The 19,096-nt window shown below is 33.7% G+C and overlaps 2 protein-coding genes across 6 annotated transcripts in view; both read right to left on the reverse strand.

The window, feature by feature from the left end:
- LOC129791106 (death-associated protein kinase related) overlaps positions 1-2,676 on the reverse strand; it is a 92,671-nt gene extending 89,995 nt beyond the window's left edge. Inside the window, exon 1 of the mRNA XM_055829050.1 lies at positions 2,008-2,676. Within this exon, the coding sequence (XP_055685025.1) occupies positions 2,008-2,138 (131 nt within the window). The 5' untranslated portion in view covers positions 2,139-2,676. The remainder of the gene's footprint in view (positions 1-2,007) is intronic.
- A 597-nt stretch (positions 2,677-3,273) lies between these two features.
- LOC129791107 (E3 ubiquitin-protein ligase HECW2) overlaps positions 3,274-19,096 on the reverse strand; it is a 29,131-nt gene continuing 13,308 nt past the window's right edge. For 2 of the 5 annotated variants that reach the window (XM_055829051.1, XM_055829052.1), the window contains 3 exons: positions 6,833-7,024; positions 4,362-5,166; positions 3,274-4,280 (listed from right to left, as the gene is read on the reverse strand). In XM_055829051.1, the coding sequence (XP_055685026.1) occupies positions 4,011-4,280; positions 4,362-5,166; positions 6,833-7,024 (1,267 nt within the window). In that variant the 3' untranslated portion in view covers positions 3,274-4,010. Of the gene's footprint in view, positions 4,281-4,361; positions 5,167-6,832; positions 7,025-11,532; positions 12,292-12,869; positions 13,054-19,096 lie in introns of those variants that run through there. The other 3 variants (XM_055829054.1, XM_055829053.1, XM_055829055.1) reach the window with 3 other exon arrangements.

Consider the following 19,096-nt stretch of genomic DNA (forward strand, 5'->3'; position numbering starts at 1 on the left):
CTTTTATGGAATCTCAAGTCTAGACATTGAGACATTTTAAAAAGTAAATCAGACGTTAAATAAACATTCGGGTACCTGTTGCTTCTAAGGAGCAATCGCACAAACCCAGTTCCGAGCCCAGACGAGAAAGAAGAAGGGTGGAGTTTTCTTCGAAGAAATCAATATATGATAACACGGGTGAGAAGGGATTTGCTTCTTCAAACAATCTTTAGGTAGGTTGTGGTTTTGAAATTTTGATAAATTGATTTATTAGTTCAAAGGAGCCAAAGGAAAAACCTACCTGAATTTTCTTCATTCTTGCAATATTAGTCTCCATTTTTATTTTCTTTTTTTTAATTAATTAAGTACTAGTCTCAGGCTTCAATAATCTGAATCTATTTTATGCTCATTCATTTCCTTAACACCTTAAATAAGTTTTTTTTTGTTTGAACCAAAATTTCTTACACCGTTATTACGCAAGCAGAATAAGAATAAAAAGTATAAAAAATAGTTTTAAAAAAATATATTTTCAATCCTTGTCAATAAATTGGAAGAAATGTTTTTCTAAAGATTTTTTAAATATTTTTTTCTAATTAAGGATTATTACAAATCATTCTGGTATACCTTGACGTATTAAAAAAGGTTTTTTTTTACTTAATTCTATTTATAAAGGTGTATAAGAAAACGAATTTTTAACTGTTCAAAATAAAAAAAAATATAACAATTTTTTTGTTACTAGAATAAAATATTGTTAGAAAGATTTTATTAAATAAAAAAAATGATTTTCAAAGATTTTTTTATAAATCTTTTTTTTGTTAAAAATTCCTCAAAAATTCTTAATAAGGAGTTGGATTCTGTCAAAAATCTTTTTATTCTTTTCAAAGAATTTGACAGTTGTAAGATATTAAAAGTTGTTGCTTTTAACACTTAATTGATGAGTTTAAAATTAAAAACAAAATATAGGTACCCTATCCCAAAAAACTTTCAGAAATAATTTAAAATATTTCTGATTTTTCATTAAAAAAAACATGATTATTAGAAAACAATAAATATCGAAATCTTTTAAATGTTTTTAACAGAACTGTTTAGAATCTTACAATTTAGGAATTGTTAGAAAAAAAAGTTCTTAGCAGAATTAATTCAAAATTAAAGTTTGATTTTTTTTATAGACGTTAGAGGTATTATACAATTTATTTGAGAAATTCTTTAAGAAGAGAAAATGATTTTTAACTTTTTTTTAGCCACTCTCGTAAAAAAAAATAAAAAAAATGATAAAAAGGAGTTTATTAATTTTTAGACTCTTATTACATTGAAAGTACAATACATTTTAAAAAAATACAAAAGACATTGTAGAAAGTATCATGAATATTTTTAAAAAAAACCGATTCACCAATTCTACCCAGTCAGGCTTAACGAATACTGCCTGATAAGCCTGATAAGATTGCTCAGAAATGAAAAATCCAGGCATTGGTATTTTCAACATCCTTTTAAAAAAAATTATTAAAAGAACTTTCTAGAATTTTTTTATATCATTTCTGATTCATTTTTGACTAATAAAAAAAAAATTAAGAAAGTCCCAAAAATTATTTTAAAAAAAAATCAATAATTATTGTTTAAGAAATGGTTATTTTCGAATTACTTCTTATCACAAAGCTGAATAACTTTAAGAAATGAAGTGAATAAAAAACAAAACAGCAAAATTCTGATAAAGAGTTTTGGCTGAAGATTTCCCCAACATACTGAGAGGCTGGGGATGACAAATTGGGTATTTTGGAAGTGCTGGAGAGATTTTTTTTTTCTGTGTAACTAAATTTAACTTTCTTAATCACCACACAACAGACAATGATGATTAACCATCGACAAGGGCAAGAGAGAGAGCTCTCCATTGGGATTGTCGTCATAGACATGAGAGCAAATAATAGGCGAAGCGATCTCTCTGTCCAGGAAGCACAAACACTGTCTGGAGTAAGTCAGGAAAATCCCAGGGAATTACGTGAAAATTTGTATTATAAGAGAAGGAACACTCACCTGGCAAAGGGAGTCTTCTCCACATCGTAGATTTCATCAATGTGCTCATTTACAATGAGTCCCTGGAGGCGCTCCTCTGTGACTTCCAACCATCCATCCCCGACATGCCGGATTCCATCGGAAATTTGCATCTTGGTCACTTTTTTGTTTGTAAGTTTCTTCGCTTCTTCTTCTTTTCTTGTTATTCTCAAAATGTTCCTTCAACACACAACCAGGTGCTTTTCTTCCCGATGGCCACGGGAAGGGCACGAACGGGGGCTGCCTTCTGTGGCTCTTTCCGGATGCCTTCGGAGAATGTTGGTGTGAAAGAGAGAGAGCGCAACTTTGACACCACTTCACGAGAAAAACTCTTCCAGAGTGCTGTGGAAAGAAGCAGCTGCCTGCTATGTTTTCCCCAAAAAAACACACAAAATCCAAAAGAATGCCGAATGTGGCACACACAGTCCCTTCCTTGAGTGTCCTGTGGCACTTTAGTGGGGTTCTTGGGGCAAATATCGGCGACAAATATTGAATTATTACAATCAATCTCACACCACGCCCGCCCGAATATTTGAAAATTCGCTGCGCTAGCAAAATACAACACAACTTCACTCCGTCGCGTCCAATGATTGACTGACTCCGCGATGAAAATGACTGAAATGATGACAATCATTCTGCACCCAGCATTAGGGGGTGCCAAAAGCTGCGATAGAAACGGAAAAAAATCAAATTTTAAATGACTGTTTCTTTCATTGGGATGCCCCAAAAAGATCCCCATCACCTGATTTTGCATTAGATTGACCAAGATTTGCCTCTTCAATGTGAAAAAGATACAAGATACGCAATGAGTTAAGTGAAAGTGAAATGGAATATCACTTTTCTTCTCCTTTTTTCACATAAAAATCCTATCTTGTGTTTCATTTTGATGATTTTCTCTTATTTTTAAAAGATTTTTAAATGTCTTCTATTTTAAAAGATGACTTAGGATTTTTTTTAATTTTTCTTGAGTACCTCGTGTTCTGTAAGAGTTTAAATATGAAAATAAACAGAAACAATTTGGAAAAGTAATTTTTACAGTTAATAAATGTTTTAAATTATTTTTAATTGCTTAAAAAAAAATTTTAATTTTTAATAGTTTTGAAAATCAATTTTTTTATGCTGACCAAACTGTCGAAATGTCCTTAAAGGGTTAAAAAAAAATCTTATTTTCAACAAACAAATAATAATCTTCAAGAAAATTAATAATCTTTGATGAAAAACCACAGAAAAAATAAAAACAACAATCAGTTTCATTATATCGGAATTTATTCTTCGTCTTTCACAAAATTAAATCCTTTTAACAAAAAAAAATCTGTACACAAAAAATCATCATTCTCATAAAGTTTTTATGCGATTCGTCAAAAGAACATTTTCTTTTAATTTATTTTTTCTTTTATCTCTATACTGGCTCTAAAAGTAGCAAAAATCGCGAAAGGAATGTGATTAGAATTTCTCAATTATTCGTCATATTTTCTACATAATATTTATATATATTTTATAAACACTCTAGCTAACATTTTTTCTTTATTATTTATTTTATAGTTCCTTTAGTATTTTTTTTCTTTAATTCATTTAACTTGACTAGATTTACTGCGTGTTTCGTGTATTTACTTTCTTTCAACATTTTTTTTCAGAGCTTTGAAGTGAGTTTACAACGTTTACAAAAAGTTTTTCTTTATTTTGCTTATTTTATGGTTTTCTTGCTTTTCATTTTTTTCCTCTTCTTCTCATTTTAATAAGGCCAATCAGTGGAAATAGAAATTTATTTTTGATTTTTTTTCATCTTATTTCGAATCAAAATTATTTTTCTTTATGCAAAGTTGCTTTAAAAAGTTTTTTTCAGGAGAAAAATCTCATAAAGTTTCTCTTATTTTTAAGAGATCGCACATCCCATGCAAAAGAAATCATTTCAAGATTTTTTATAATGATTTTAAAAAAAATTGTCTACGTAACAATTCAGCTTTGAGAGGCAGCTCTCTCTCTCTCTACTCAATGCCAAATGTATTGGTCTCCTCAACAGCCAGGAGGAGCTTCTCGTGGAGGATTTCGGGTGTGGGATAGGGTGGCAAGTCGAGGCGATTGAAGCACGTGTGCGCTCGAGGCAGTGCAATGGGTTTCCCCCATTTCTCAATACAGAACCTCCTGGGTCCCGTGGACCCTCTGAGGGCTGAGAATCCATCGTAGGGAATACTCGAGGTCCCCGTGACAAACTGCAGCAGTCTCAGTCGTTGCTCATTTGTGAATTTTTCAATAACCTAAATTTTAGAAGAAAATCATTTTTTTTGTCTCTTAAATTAAGAAATTCACGTAAAAAAAAAGAAAAATTGATAACAAACCTGCCAGAACCAGATGATCACCTGGTGATTGTCGTGATACCCACTTCGGTACTCCGTATTCACCCTCCAGTCTGCAATATCAATCTCCGCTGTGCCAGCAATCACGAGCTCCAGTTCTCGTGCATCAAAGACAGACACAAGCCTCGGATCGACCACCTCGTAGAATCCCTTCACGAGAGACTCAGTCTGCTCCTGAACACCCCGTTCAAGGCGCCACTTGACCATCCTCTCGAGATACTCCTTTTTATTCTTCTCATTCACCCCCATATTCTTCCCACCCGGCTTCAGTTCACGCTCCACCACACGCCCCAGCAGCTCCTCCGTCACACAAAACGTCAACCCCAAGCTACTTCCGGACCCAATATCATTGTCCCGAATCCACTGGAGTGACTGATGGAACTCACTGTCGAGCGATTCGAGATCACTCAGTGCCACCGGTAGCCGTAGGAGGGCCTTGTAGAAGGGGCGCGTGAAGAAAGCATCCAGGAGGTACTGATGCACCAGCGCCAACCCGAGGACGCGTCCACTGAAGCGGAACCAATCGTGGGAATTATCCACAAAGGCCGACAGTGGGGACACTTGGACGGTGTACGTGTCATTGGCGGAGTACTCAAAGAGCCCATAGTACGGATTGAAGAGCTCCCGACTCAGCAGGAAGAAAAACTCCCGCGATGGACCCCCATAGTCGAGCCCCTCCTCCGTGTCAAAGAGCACAGCCAAACGACCCCGTTGGAGGTCTTTCTTATTTGCCGACATTATCCGCCGGAAGGCATCCTCCAGCAAATTCGTGCGGCGAATGTGAAGCCTACAAAATGACACCCAAATGCACTCAAATTAAATAAAGAGCTTTTTATTCCATCCCATTCAGCAATTTTTTGTTTTAAAATAAAGAGAGGGGGTGTGGGGAAATTCTTATTAAAGAATTTGTCTATAAGAAGGTTTTCTTGTTTCTTTTCTTCTAATGAAATAATTCGTATTAAAAATTCTTCATGTTATTGGGATAGCTTGAAAATTTAATAAAATTTCTTGACAATTAAATAGAAAATCCTTAAAATTAAAAGATTAATAGGGGACTGGAGTATTGCCAGATATCAATTTAAATTAGCAGTTTTTGACAATTTTATTTGTAAAATTCTTCCATTTGAAGTTTCTTTCCTAACGTTTGACATTAAAACTTTCATTTTTTTTTCTTTTTTAGCAGTGACTCTTACTACAATTAAATATCGAGGCTGCATTGTAAAACCGGCTAAGTCGGTGTGAGCTCCGAACCGACTTAGCCGGTTTTACAATGCAGCCCTCGATATATTTGATATATAAGCGAACGTTTAAAATTTCTTTTCTAACGATTAATATATGATTCTTAACGTTTGACGTTTATGTTAACGTTTTACATTCGAAAATTGCTTTTTTTAAATTTTTAAATCTTAAAAATTCTCTTTTACAATTTTTATTAAATATTTAGGTTGAAATTAATTTCTAAGCCTCTTTTTAGAGGCCCTAAACTGACTGAACCTAGCTACGGCACCTGTAGAGAAAAATAATTCAAATACAACCCTTTAAAGGTTTTAAGAAAAGTTCTTTATATTTAAGCTAAAAATAAAATTATAAATCTTGTATTTTCGCAAACACACTTTAACTATTAAAGGATGGTTTAGCTATGTAGTATTATTTACAGTGCTGCAAATTCCTGTATTTTTTCTATATGAAATAACATATAAATTAACCCTTGAAGGACAATTGCTGATAAGCTGAATTTTTAATAAAGTTTTTACAGTTCAGTTCTTTATCCGGTCAAACAAGATATTTTCACAAAGAAAAGTCATCTAGCTATCTAATCTAATATCACCTTGAGTATGTGGCATAAAATTAATATTTCAATGATTTAATGTTCAATTCTAGCTATTCTAGGCACAAAAGGATTGAATAATTTCATCTCCAAAATAATCTAAAATATAACTTTTAGTAAAAAAAAACTTTCAAAAGAAAAACTTAATTTTATAAATAAGTAAAATATTTAATAAAACGGAATAAAAGCCACCTACGCTAAAATAAGAATTAAATGAGTCTATTAAAAGACCCAAATTTGAAAGAGTCTGACGCACTGAATTATAAATCATTTAATAAAAATGTTTCATTGAACATTAATCAGTGATGTATATAAATGAATAAATTCATATGAAAAAAATATATCCAATAAAGTAGTTAAAGAATTTGCAATTTGCGAATTGAAAATTCAAATTGATTTATTATTCTACAAATTAAAGCTTCGACTAATCTCAATTAAATCTCTATGCGCGATGCATTTTGAAGCGATCAAAGTCACAGATTGGGGGAATTTTGAAGTACAAAAAGAAACTTTTTATTGCGAAAATTCCCCAATTATCGGGGTAAGCGCGGAAAGGTGGCAATTAGCACACTAAATGACAACGAAAATGGGTTCAAGAGTGGCCAATAAAAGGAAAAAATCTTACTTTAATTTATGAGGTCCTTGTCCGTATCCCTTGGACTCGAGCTTCCGATAGAAGGCACGGAGTTTTGCTTCGAAATCCCTCCGGAATGGTGGTGGTCCTCGCTGTGGTGCCCGTGAATTTCCCATATTTGGTGATCCCTGAGGACTTCTGGCCTCCACTGGCACATAGCACATGATCTCATTCTCAAACAAGCTGCAAATGAATGAGGAATAAAAAAAAAGAGGGCAAAAATTAATCAACCGTCCAAATTAGCCACTGATCCATACTAAATGTTTCTTATCAAATCTTCGACCTCCTTTTCGCGGTACTTCCTCAAAACCCAAACAGTTCATATGTCTCTCACTCTCTTTTTTTTCCACTTAATCAGTTACGGATTGTTTAAAAGATAAACACAATGAAAGAACGACGTGCCTCTCAAACAAAACACTATGCCATATAGCTTCTTCCACTCCCCCAAAAGACATCCAAACCTAATTGGATCACAAAATCATATCAATTTATTAGGTGTAACATCTAGTCAATGACAAACCAATGAATCTAATTTCGTGGTCATCAAATTTTATTTTATTATTTATCTTTTTATTGTTTTTGTAACACAAAGTATTGCGATGGAGCGAAAATATACTTAATATTGTTGCCAATTCACTTGATTTGCTTCCATTTCTTTACAATTTTCTCATTTACTGCGCGCTTTTGGGGGAAGATCTTTACAACTTCCTCGCTTTTTCACGGTACTCTTGGGATGAAAGTGAAAGAGAAATGGGTATTTGGTTCTTTAGGATGATATATCCGTCAAAAGAGAATAATTTATTCTAAAAAAAAACTACGTTTCGTGATTTCAAGAATTTCTAGCCGAGATATCTAGAAACTTTTAGCAGGAAAAAGATTTCCCTGGAATTTTTAGCCAAAAGTTTTTAATTTTCAGTAATTTCTAGTTAGAAATTTAAGATTTTCCTGAATTTGTTAACCAAAAGTTTCTAATTTCTAGTAACTTTGGGCCAAGAATCTTGAGTTTTCAAGCAGTTCTAATCAAAAGTTAGATTCTCTGGAATTTATATGCCGTAATCCGGGATTCCTAAAAAATTCTAGCCAAAAGATTAATTTCTAAGAATTCTAGTCAAAAATTAAATTTACCAGAATTTCACGAAAAGTTTAAGATTTTCAGTCTCTAGCCAAAAGATTAGTTTCCAGGAATTTCTAGTTCAGAAAGGAAATTCATGAGTCCTTTTTACAGAAAATTAGCAACGTTTTAGAAACTAAACCAGTTCAGAAACGCGAGGAATTTACAACTCAAAATTTCTAGATACAATTTCGAATATACAGAAATATTCTGAAAAATCCTATCTAGAATAGAAAATTAAGAGGTTTAATAAAGAGCCAGCTTTCTAGAAAATACAGCAGTCAGTACTAGAAATCAGAAAATTTTTCAAATAAAAAATCGGGTATTTCACATTCAAAGACCCAACGAAAATGAAATCTTTCTCCTACAAAAGGGCCCACAGGTGTCCAAAAAATCATCAGTCGCAGTCCTACAAGTGATCGATAATGAAGCAATTGGAATATTTGTGTTTGTTTATGGGATTCATCCACTTGTGCCACATGGGAAAATGTCAGGAGGTTGAGGAAGATGAAAAAGAGCCCCTTCCTAACATTGTGATCATCATGGCGGATGATTTGGGATTCAACGACGTTAGTTTACACGGATCAAATCAATTCTATACACCAAATATCGACAGTCTAGGCTACCAGGGACTTGTACTAAACAGCTACTACTCCCCATCCTTGTCTTCGGGAGCACGGGCTTCATTCTTCACGGGAAAGTACCCCTCGAGATTGGGTCTTCAGGAAGCTTCTTTGGCGAATGATGAGAGTGCAGGATTGGGACAGAATGAAAAGTTAATGCCACAATATTTCAAGGAAGCTGGATATAAAACTCATTTAGTCGGAAAATGGCATTTGGGCTTCCATCAGGAGATCCTGACACCCATGAAGAGGGGATTTGATCACCACTTCGGACCATGGGGTGGAAAAATCGACTACTTTGACTACACCCATCGAATGCCCGGCGGAACACGAGGGCTGGACATGCGGAATGATACGGAAGTTTTCCAAGAAATTCCCGGGAGATACGCAACGAGACTCTTTGGGGAGAAAGCACGAGAAATTGTTTTGGAACATAATTTCGATGATGAGCCTCTCTTTCTCGTTGTCAGCCACATAGCGCCGGGTGTAAATGGTGATGGTGATCTTCAAGCCCCTGCGGACAGCGTGGAAAAACTCCAGCACATTCGCAACTACAAGAGGCGACTTTTTGCAGCAATGACTCAAGTGTTGGATGAAGAAATTGGGCAGCTAATTGATACCCTCGACTCTCGCGGAATTCTCAACAACACCGTAATTGTCTTCATCTCGGATAATGGTGGCATGGCGGAAGGACACATGAGCAACACTGCCTCAAATTACCCGCTCCGTGGTCAGAAGATGGGACCATTTGAAGGGGGTGTTCGTGCCGTGGCCACAGTGTGGTCTCCACTAATTCAGTCACGCCATCGCATCTCGCAGCAATTAATGCACGCTGCAGATTGGCTACCAACACTCGCGGCAGTGGCCAGCATTGAGATGCCCACCGAACTCGATGGTATCAATCTCTGGCCAGCACTGTCCTCCAACATGCCATCACCACGCACCGATATCCTCCACACGAGTAATCCCACCACAGAAACCATCGTCTACCTCACCGACGGATGGAAGTTCATCTCAACGAAATATCCTGCATTCACCCACACCGAATGGATGGGACTTGTGCCCGAAAATGAAACCCAAACAACCCCCTCCAGCTACTTTGCCGCCCTGAATGCCTCCAAAACTTGGCAGAGTCTCAACATTTTTGCCGAATCAGTGCTCGATGAAGCACAAATTGTCTTCCTTCGATCCGAAGGCACCATCTCATGCGGAAGAACCAACAATAGCCTCGAGTGCAATCCCAATACCATGGTGTGCCTCTTCAACATTCCCTCCGACCCGTGTGAGATGCGCAACCTCGCCACGGTCTACCCCGAAATAATAACCCAAATTCGCAATCAACTCAATCAACAACCCCCCTCGATGTTTCCCATAAATGTTCCCGGAAACGCACGTTCTGACCCTCGCTACTTCAACTACACCTGGACATTCTGGTCAGATGTAATTCTTGCCAATGAGAAATTCACAGAGCTATGATGAACATTTTGACGCACCTGCTCTTTGCACAATTACACTGTGCATGTTTTAGAACATATAACCCAAAGGATATTAAATCGTGTAAAACATTACAATTATTATGTAGAATGTTATGTGCAATTAGAAAATTATAATTTATGCATAAATCAAGGTCTAAAATTGCTAAAGATGTGTTAAATAATTTATTTATAATTGTTGTTTAGTAAAAATTGTCCGATTTCTTTCTCAAAATAAAAAAATATGAAAATCTTTGGTTAAATCATATTATTTAAGATTGAGCAGAAGTCAGAAAAGAAACATCAAACTCAATAAATGTTGAACGTTAGAAAATAATGTCAAATGTCCGAAAAAAAAATATCAAACGTTGTAGAAAAGATTAAAAGATTAAAAAATCATTAAACGTTAGAAAATATTTGTCAAATGTTGAAAAACAAACGTAAATTACTAGAAAGGAAACCTCAAATGATTGGAAAGACATCAAACGTTAGAAAACGAACGACAATTACTGGAAAATAAACTTCAAACGATTGAAAAGACATTGAACGTCCAAATACAAACGTCAATTACTTTAAACGACTGAAAAAACGTTTAATTTTGAAAAACAAGCATGAAATGTAATAAAATAAACGTCAAACTTTATAAAAGTAACGTCAATTTTTAAACAGAAAGCATTAAATATTATAAAACAGGGGGATGCCCAACCCCGAGAAATCAGTACTTTTCGTGAGGCAGCGGTTTCTTCCGATCAAAAGAAGGGATCAGTTTGCACAATTCCACTTGCAATCCAAAGTACATTTAATTAGCTCTCGATTGATCCCTATCTCATCATCGAATTAACATTATTAGTATAAAAAAAGTTAAAGTGTTTCTCGGGAATCGGTCGAGATTGAGCGAGATTCGAGAATTCCTCATACATTTTGTTCAACAAAAAGTGACTTTTCTTCACAGAAAATGAGGTTATACCATCCCCTTGTTATAAAAGAAAGTCAAACGATTGAAAAAAAATTTCCAAATAAGTGTTAAAAAATAAACATAAAACGTTAGAAAGAGAACGTCACTTGCTTGAATAGAAACGTCAAAATTAGAAAAAGAAGCGACAAACGTTAAATAAAACGTCAAACGTTGAAAGAAGGATGTTAAACGTGAGAAAATAAACGTCAACTAACTCTTTTTTTTCAATATGGTTTAGTAATCTCAATCTTTATAACCTCCACTTTTAACAATAATTTGTTCTTTTTAATTGACTTTTATGATTTTTTTTTAGGTTTCTCTATTACAAAGAAATTTTTTCACAACTTTGAATAAATTCTGACTACGCCCCTGTTTAAAATTCAGCCAGGAAAAAAATTAGGTAATTCAATTTAAAATTATAACACTTTCCCAGCTAATTAGGGAAAATTAGTCCCACTGCTCTACATTAAACATCATAAAGGCTATTTTCATCACACACCTGTACCATATCCTAAAGACATTTTACTTACAGTGCAAACACTATGGATATGGCCTTTGTTATAAATCCCATTTTATTTAATTCTTCTTACACGTTCACCTCACTCATTTGTACTTAAAGACATTAACAATTGTCACAAAAATCTCTCAACACTCTTTTTTTTTGGGAGAGGTGCTTCCTTCGTGTTGGAAATTCTTAAGCACTCATTCTGGAATTGTCATATTGTAACAACACAGTAGCCAAAAGACATTATCCACTCGTGTCTCTCCACTCAATTACACCTCCCGGTATCATTTGTGTGCGATTTCACAACTTAAAAAGGTAAAAAAAAGCATCGCGCAATTAATTGATTGTGTAAAATATTGTCCGGTCTACACTTGATATCACATCGGATTTTACTTATCCATCAATTTTATTGTAATGCGCCCTCTAATCTTTTGCTACCAATTCCCATGGGACAATCACCTTGAGAAGTTGAAAAGAAGTTGAAAAAAAATTGATAAAGAGAGATTTCTTTAAAGGTTAAGAAAGAAGTGAGAAATCCGTTGCAAAAGATTGGGATGAGTCAGTCGAATGAAAGAACAAGTGCTGTGTTTTTTTTTTCTGTAAAGTTGACCACAAAACAAATCCTCCAATTGTTTTCCACACAAGGAAATTCCTCACGTGAAGGAAAACACCCACGCGCAGCTGATTTTGCACCAGACACTGTTCTGTATGAGAATTTTTCACATTTTCCTCTCATCTCCATAATTTTTAGTTCCTTATACTTTTATATATATATTTTTTTTAAATACCCAACAATTGGTTATAAAACTACCGCAAATCTCTTTAAAAACATCTCTCATAATCAATATATACATTTTATGAGCAAAATGTAACAATTACCTCAAGTAATATAAAAATAAACCTAATGTATGGAGCATTAGAAAAAAATATAAAGAAGTCAATTGAATACAAAACAAGGTCAAAAAGTTATATATACAAAAAAAATCTAAATTCTATACACGCCACATTTACGGTGAATTTTCACATTTTTATGCAATTTTCACTTCTTCTAAGTGAAAATTTGCACTTTGAACACTATTTTCCAGCTTGCGCACTCTCAATTTCGAAAATGCGGTACGCGACTGGCGCGTGCAGCAATGTTCCAAACATCCACCTTCTAGTATACGCAAACGCACAAAAAAGTAAAGTAACGAAGTGAAAATTCTAAGCGGCAAAAAAATGCGTGTGCTTCATAAATAACAATTCTCTCACAGAACAGGTGCATAATCATCAAAAGTTTTCTCGAAAAGCTCAATGAAAGCTTCAATGTACGAATTTCTTTTGAGGAAATTAACCCCATCAAAAAGAATTTCACAAACTAACTTCTTTTTTTTCCAATATTTATTTCACAATGTCACAAAATTTAAATTTATCAGAAAATTTGATAAATCTCATTTTTCCGCGCACCACAAACAAAATTTAGTATTGCTCGATCGCGTGCCACTTCTTTGAGGTGGGATGAAGACTGAGCCGCGTGCGCGCGAAACGATCGAATGCCCAAAAGTGACTAACGTGCGCCACAAGGCACGATGTTTAGTGCCTTCTCCTCCATATAGAAGGGGTTCAATTTGCGGGCTCTCTCACTTTGCACCAACTTACGGCGCTTGGGCAACTTCGCCCCAAGCATTCTTCCGTTTCTATACAACCAAGGGTTTCCTCAAACACCAAAGTCTATGCGCACAGCTATTGTAAGTGATCAATTTGTTTTGTTTTAAAAATAATATTGAAAAATTAATCCTAATAATCCTTTTGTAAAATTGTTTTTCATTTCAGATTTGTTTTTTTTTTCAACGTGTGGGTATATCTGAATAAAAATATTTGGATTATTCGGATGATTCCGCAAAGAAATCAAAATATTCAACTGAGGAGCAAAAGCTTAAAAAGTACTAAATTCTAGTCAAAGAAGTGAAATTCAATTTAGCAATAAGCAATAAGCTTAAATTTAGTACCTTTTCCCATTGTATTCAGTATAATTTTCAGCTAGAATTAACTTTGTTATTGGATAAAATTTAGTTCTTTTAATTATTGAAGTTAGTACTTTTTTGAGTTGATTTTACTACTTCGGCTAGAATTTAGTTCTTTTTAAAATTCAATCTTAAGAAGTAAATTCAATAAATCCAATAAATAAAAGTACTAAATTATGATTGAAAACATACTAAATTCTAGCCAAAAATATTGTAAATTCTAAGCGAAATGGTTTCGAATTCAATCGGAAAAAGTACTAAATTTAAGGCGGATAAGTACTAAATTCAATCCTAATAAGTACTAAAAAAAAACAGTAAATTCAACCGAGAAAGTAGTAAATTCAAGCTGAAGAAGTACTAAATTCTAGCTGAAAATGAGAATATTCAGATATGTATCTGTAAAATATTGTGATTATTCGCTAATTTTTGTTCCAGACATTTAAAGTAACAAAAACGCTATTATGACGCCACTGTTTGCGTTTTTGGGCAAATTGTTATCCAAATTTTCCTCGAATTTTTGCCTAGTTAATCCCGATGGAAAATGAGAAATCTTTTCAAAATTTTTAAAAACTCTTTCAATCTTTTCACAAGATTACGCTCCGATTATTTCCTCGAATTTCCTAGAGGAATGCGAATAAGCTCCTTTGAAAAAAAATTCTATTCCAATGCTTTACTAAATATAAAAGTAATTGCGGAAATATTAAACCTATCTCTAGAGATTTTCATGTCATCCTAATTAAAGGAATATAAAGAGAGAAAATTCCTTGTTTTTGATATTTTCATTACAGTATGAAAATTTTATGAAAACTTTGCTATGTTTTGCAAATAAAAAGTGGGACAAAATAATAAAGTCTGTCGCATAAACTTAATGCGTATAAGTTATTGTTCCTTAGTCTAGATAAAAAGAATTATTCATCAAATATCTCTTCATTATTCCCAGCCGTTGATGTTGTATTTTGTGAAAATACACATTTTCAAGAAGTAAAACAAAAAATACCAGCAGAGAATTATTATTTAAAGATTTCTTGAGAAATTCAAAATAAGACGAAACATTTAGAAGCAAAAACACATGTTTCCATCATAGGAATCACAACCACATAAAGCGTAAAAGTTTAGCCAAACAAAATTTTTATATCTAATGTTTGGCACAAAATGTAAAATGTAACGTCGACCCTTTACATTTGGGAAAGAATAATTAAAATTTAATTATTTATTAATCAACGGTTTCTATTTGAGTATATTTCTCTAAACTAAAATGGAGAAGATCTTCTCAACGCACACGCATTGAAATTGCAAAGACGCCGCGTGGGGAGAGAAGAAAAACTTTTTTCCGGTGTCCCTGAATTTATCACCATACTTTGCGCATTTTCCAATTTGTGCGCTCCCTAGAAGGTGAGTGACGCGATTGTTTTTATATTTAAAACACCAACTAAAGGTATAATATGGACAATTGTTTTGAAGAATTCTAAACAATTTCTCGTGCTCACTTTCCACATATAGCTCATCTCAATGTGATTTCCCCCGTTTTTTTCCTCTTCGCCTTCATCCCAGAAAAAGGAAATCTCACCATCTTCACGCCATATATTAATAAATTCATAATTCAAAATCAATTGACTCACATTTTATAGACAACCATAAAAAAAATCAAACATAGAAACAAATCAGAGAAATAAACAAAAGAAAAGTGGAAGTAAATACTCGAAGTATTTCAATATAATTCTCTCTTTCTTCATTCTCTCCATCATCTCCATGCGAATCCTCACTACGAACTGTCTTTTGAATAATTTATGGGGGATTTTTCTTCACACACTCCCACAACTTTTTTTTTTCTTTTACTATCGAAACAGTTATATTTATTTTTCTAATTACTTACGACGTTCCCTTTTCTTTTCAATTCAGCAACTTGACCCTCGATGAGTGCATTGTGTCTGCATTAAAAATTCTCGGTATAAAATATTAAAGAAAAATACGCGAATCAAACAATATTGAATGTGGTGGAAGAAAAGATAAGATTAACTAATCGAATTTCTTCACGAGACAACCACAGATTGTGCTAATTGGTGAATCGGACGGGATTTTTTTTTAAAAAACTTTTTCGCGCGTTTATTTATGACTCTGTGAGCTTTAGATAATTCCACTGAATTTTTGATAACAACCACAAATCTAAATCTCTTCTAAATCATTTGGCTTTCAGCAGTTCCACATACTTCCTCAATTAACCCACAAAACGGAAAAATTTAGAGATAATTTAGAGAAAAAGAAACGTTCGAATGCACTTGAAGAGACACTTGAAGAAAATTTATCGACAACTGTAAATTCAACGAAGACTTTATTGCAACTGAAGAGTGAAATGAGGAGAACTGACAAAATATGAAAATAAAAAGAACATTGTCTTATCTAGAACAATAAACTGAAAGTGAAAGAAAAAATAAATTGATTTAATGGAAGTGTTCGGAATTCCCTGGAATCTTGATAAGGGATTGACTTTACCTTCACATTTCTCATATAAATAGTAATAATTAGGGGAGGGCGGGGCTAATAAAGTCACTTAAGGGTTTGGAAAAAGCCTGAAATATTATATTTCCTAGCTAAATAGAACAAAATGATCTGAGAAAGAATTATAGAGCAATAAATTTCCTATAGAAATGAGCTATAGGGGTAACTGGGGTAAAATGGTGAATTTGAAAAAAAATAAAAATTAATATCTCAAGAAGCAGTGGGAGCTAATTTGTCTAATTTCGTCAGTAGTTGCACTTCCTACCCCTGTCTAAGCCTAGAAAGTTTCATAACAATTGATCCAATATTTTGGCTTTTATTTGAAAAACAAATTTTTCGAACCTCAAAGTTACTCTGACCTCTCAACTAGAAATTAAGTTTTGGCGAAATTCTCTGCAATATTTTAGATCCAAATGCATTTTTAGACAGAGTAGCTATTGCTAAACACTAATCTAAACTGAATTTTCCGAGTTTTCCCGTAGAACTCTGATAGTAAAAAGTAGGTACCCCTTGGGGCAAAATGGTGAATTTGGTGTTTTTTTTTTAAATAACTTTTTAAATTTTTGAAAAAATAATTTCCCTCAATTAGTATAACTATATTATATACAATTTGGGATGTTTAAGCACTATTACCAATTTTAATAAACTAAAAAAATAAAAATTCAATTTCTTAAATTTAACGTTTTATCTTATTTTTTTGTATTTTTTTAATAAAAAAAACGTTTTAATTGTTACATAAATCTCTCATTCTCAATAGATATTATAGTGCCTTGCTAAAATAATTTCATTAAATTAAGATTAGCGAACAAAAAACGCAATTAACCATTTTACCCCAGGATTTTTGGAACAGGCAAATGTGTAAGGGTTTGGAAAATGGCCTGAAAAAAGCATTTTCCCGTTGAGATAGAGAAAAATCGTCTGAGACAAAGTTGTAGCCCGGAAAATTTCCTATAAGATAGTTCTCATGGGAAATCTCAAATATTTCCATGGAACTCAGGAAAAATTATCTCCCAAAAATTCACCAAATTACCCCAGTTTCCCCTACATTTCGCATTATCTGTTTGAGAAATATGATATTTTGAGCTTTTCCTAAACCCTTAAGTGTCCTAAACACCCTTCCTTAACCCCCTTAAAATAAAATTTTGATTCTATTTTAGTTTAGATAATTTTTTTCTATTACGTTCTAACTAGAAAATGACTCGCTTTGTGACAAAGACAGACAACATAAGAAATATAAACAAGAGCACTGAATTCTTATCTCTAAAAATGACTGTCATTCCATCTATTCGATGATTAATACTTTTCAAATATGATTCAAAAAATCCACGGAAAATAGTCATTGTTTTCTAAATTAATTTTCCTAGCTCTAAAAATTAAAATTTTATATAAATGCGCATAGATAAACGCTGAGAATACTCAATGTACCGACTATGGACAGTTAAAGACAACAACTCTGTGCGCACTCAAATTCATGAGCAATTTATTATTGTTTGGTAAGATAAATAAACTCCTTCGAAAACAAAAAAAAAAATAGTTTAAGAATGCGGCTGTCCGGATGGTTGAGGAGAGAGAAATCCGATAAGCATTTTCCCATGAGATGTCCCATATGGCTCAATGAATGGCGATAAGAGAGATCCTTCTCATATTTGCCAATCAGCAAATTCTTTGCATCGAGTTTCACATCTTATAAATGATATTGTAAATGATCCAAATTCTATAACCGTCTTTTCACATTCTCACGCGCCTCTTGTTGCCCCAGTAGAAGATAACAGGGACATTCATTTGGCATAGCGGATGTTGTGAAACTCAACCGGGGGATTTTCTTTCACAAGGAAAATTCAAGACGCATTTGTAATTTCATTAATATTTGCTCAATTTGTCGTCTTGTCATTTTCGACGTGATAAGATTTTTTTTAACCCTTTTGGGACTTGGTTTTGTTTCGTAAAAAAAACATACTTTTATGAAAGAAAAAGTTAGTTTGAGAATAGGTTCAGTTGGAAAAAAGCTTATTGTTTTAGGCAAAAAAAATGCATTGGTTGAGATTCGAACTCGGGTCATTTGGAATGCGAGCCACGCCTTCTATTAATTACGCTACAAAAGTGAAGAAAATGTCATATAAAGGGTTTATTTATTTCAAGAATTAAACGATTTTTTTTGCATTTAAATTCATAAGAAAATTGAGCTTAATGAAATTTTAAATCAATTTTAACTTTTTTATCTTTCCTCAATTGTCCTCAAGCAAGTAAAATTTTCTTGCCAATAAAGAGCTTTTAACCCTCCCTGTCTGAAAATGGTTAAAAAGAAATTTTTACATTTTAACAGCACACACGGAAGACGGTGCTATTTGACAAAATAAACGTCTCATCTTAATAACCGACTAAATTGCCGGGGATTGCTTGTGCGAGTTTATGATACGAAAATAAAAATAAAGCGTCAAGAACCTCGGCACAGTAATTGCAGAAAGTTTCTTTTTCACCCTTCAAGTGCACACCATGCGCGAGAGGTTGAATTGGTGGGGAATTGATTTATGAAAATCACCCACATTGAATTTAGATCGTCATGGTTTTTATTCTGCACATTTTGTTGATTTGGGCGAGATTAAAGGAGGAACAGAGACTTTGCACAAAAAAAACAACAACAAAACTCACATACAGACCACGAATTTTTAAGCCCGTGAAATATTGTGAAACTTAGCATTGCCTCCTCATGAAGGTCTTTTGAGCTTCCAGCCAAGAACAGGAATAAATAGAGGCAAAAAAAAGATGCCAATTAGTTAATGACTTCATTGCTTTATATGCATTTAATTATGTGTAATTGGGTAGGTGGATATGCGCCAATAAAACAAAAAGCACAAACACCTCTAAAAACATCATCCTCCCTCAATGGTGTGATTTTGATAAGATAGTTCGCGATCAAAGTCATCAGCAATTGGGCAAATGTTGAGTAAATATTTTTCTCTTCTGCAATAAAGTATGTATTTATTTACCCCCGTCGCCGCCACAGATGATTAATTTACAACGGCAAAACTATTTCCAGCCAGCCTCTTAATTGCCCATCCATTTAATTTACAACTCTAGAGCGGGAGTATG

This window comes from Lutzomyia longipalpis, chromosome 2 (genome assembly GCF_024334085.1).
Source record: "Lutzomyia longipalpis isolate SR_M1_2022 chromosome 2, ASM2433408v1".
Lineage (NCBI taxonomy): Eukaryota > Metazoa > Arthropoda > Insecta > Diptera > Psychodidae > Lutzomyia > Lutzomyia longipalpis.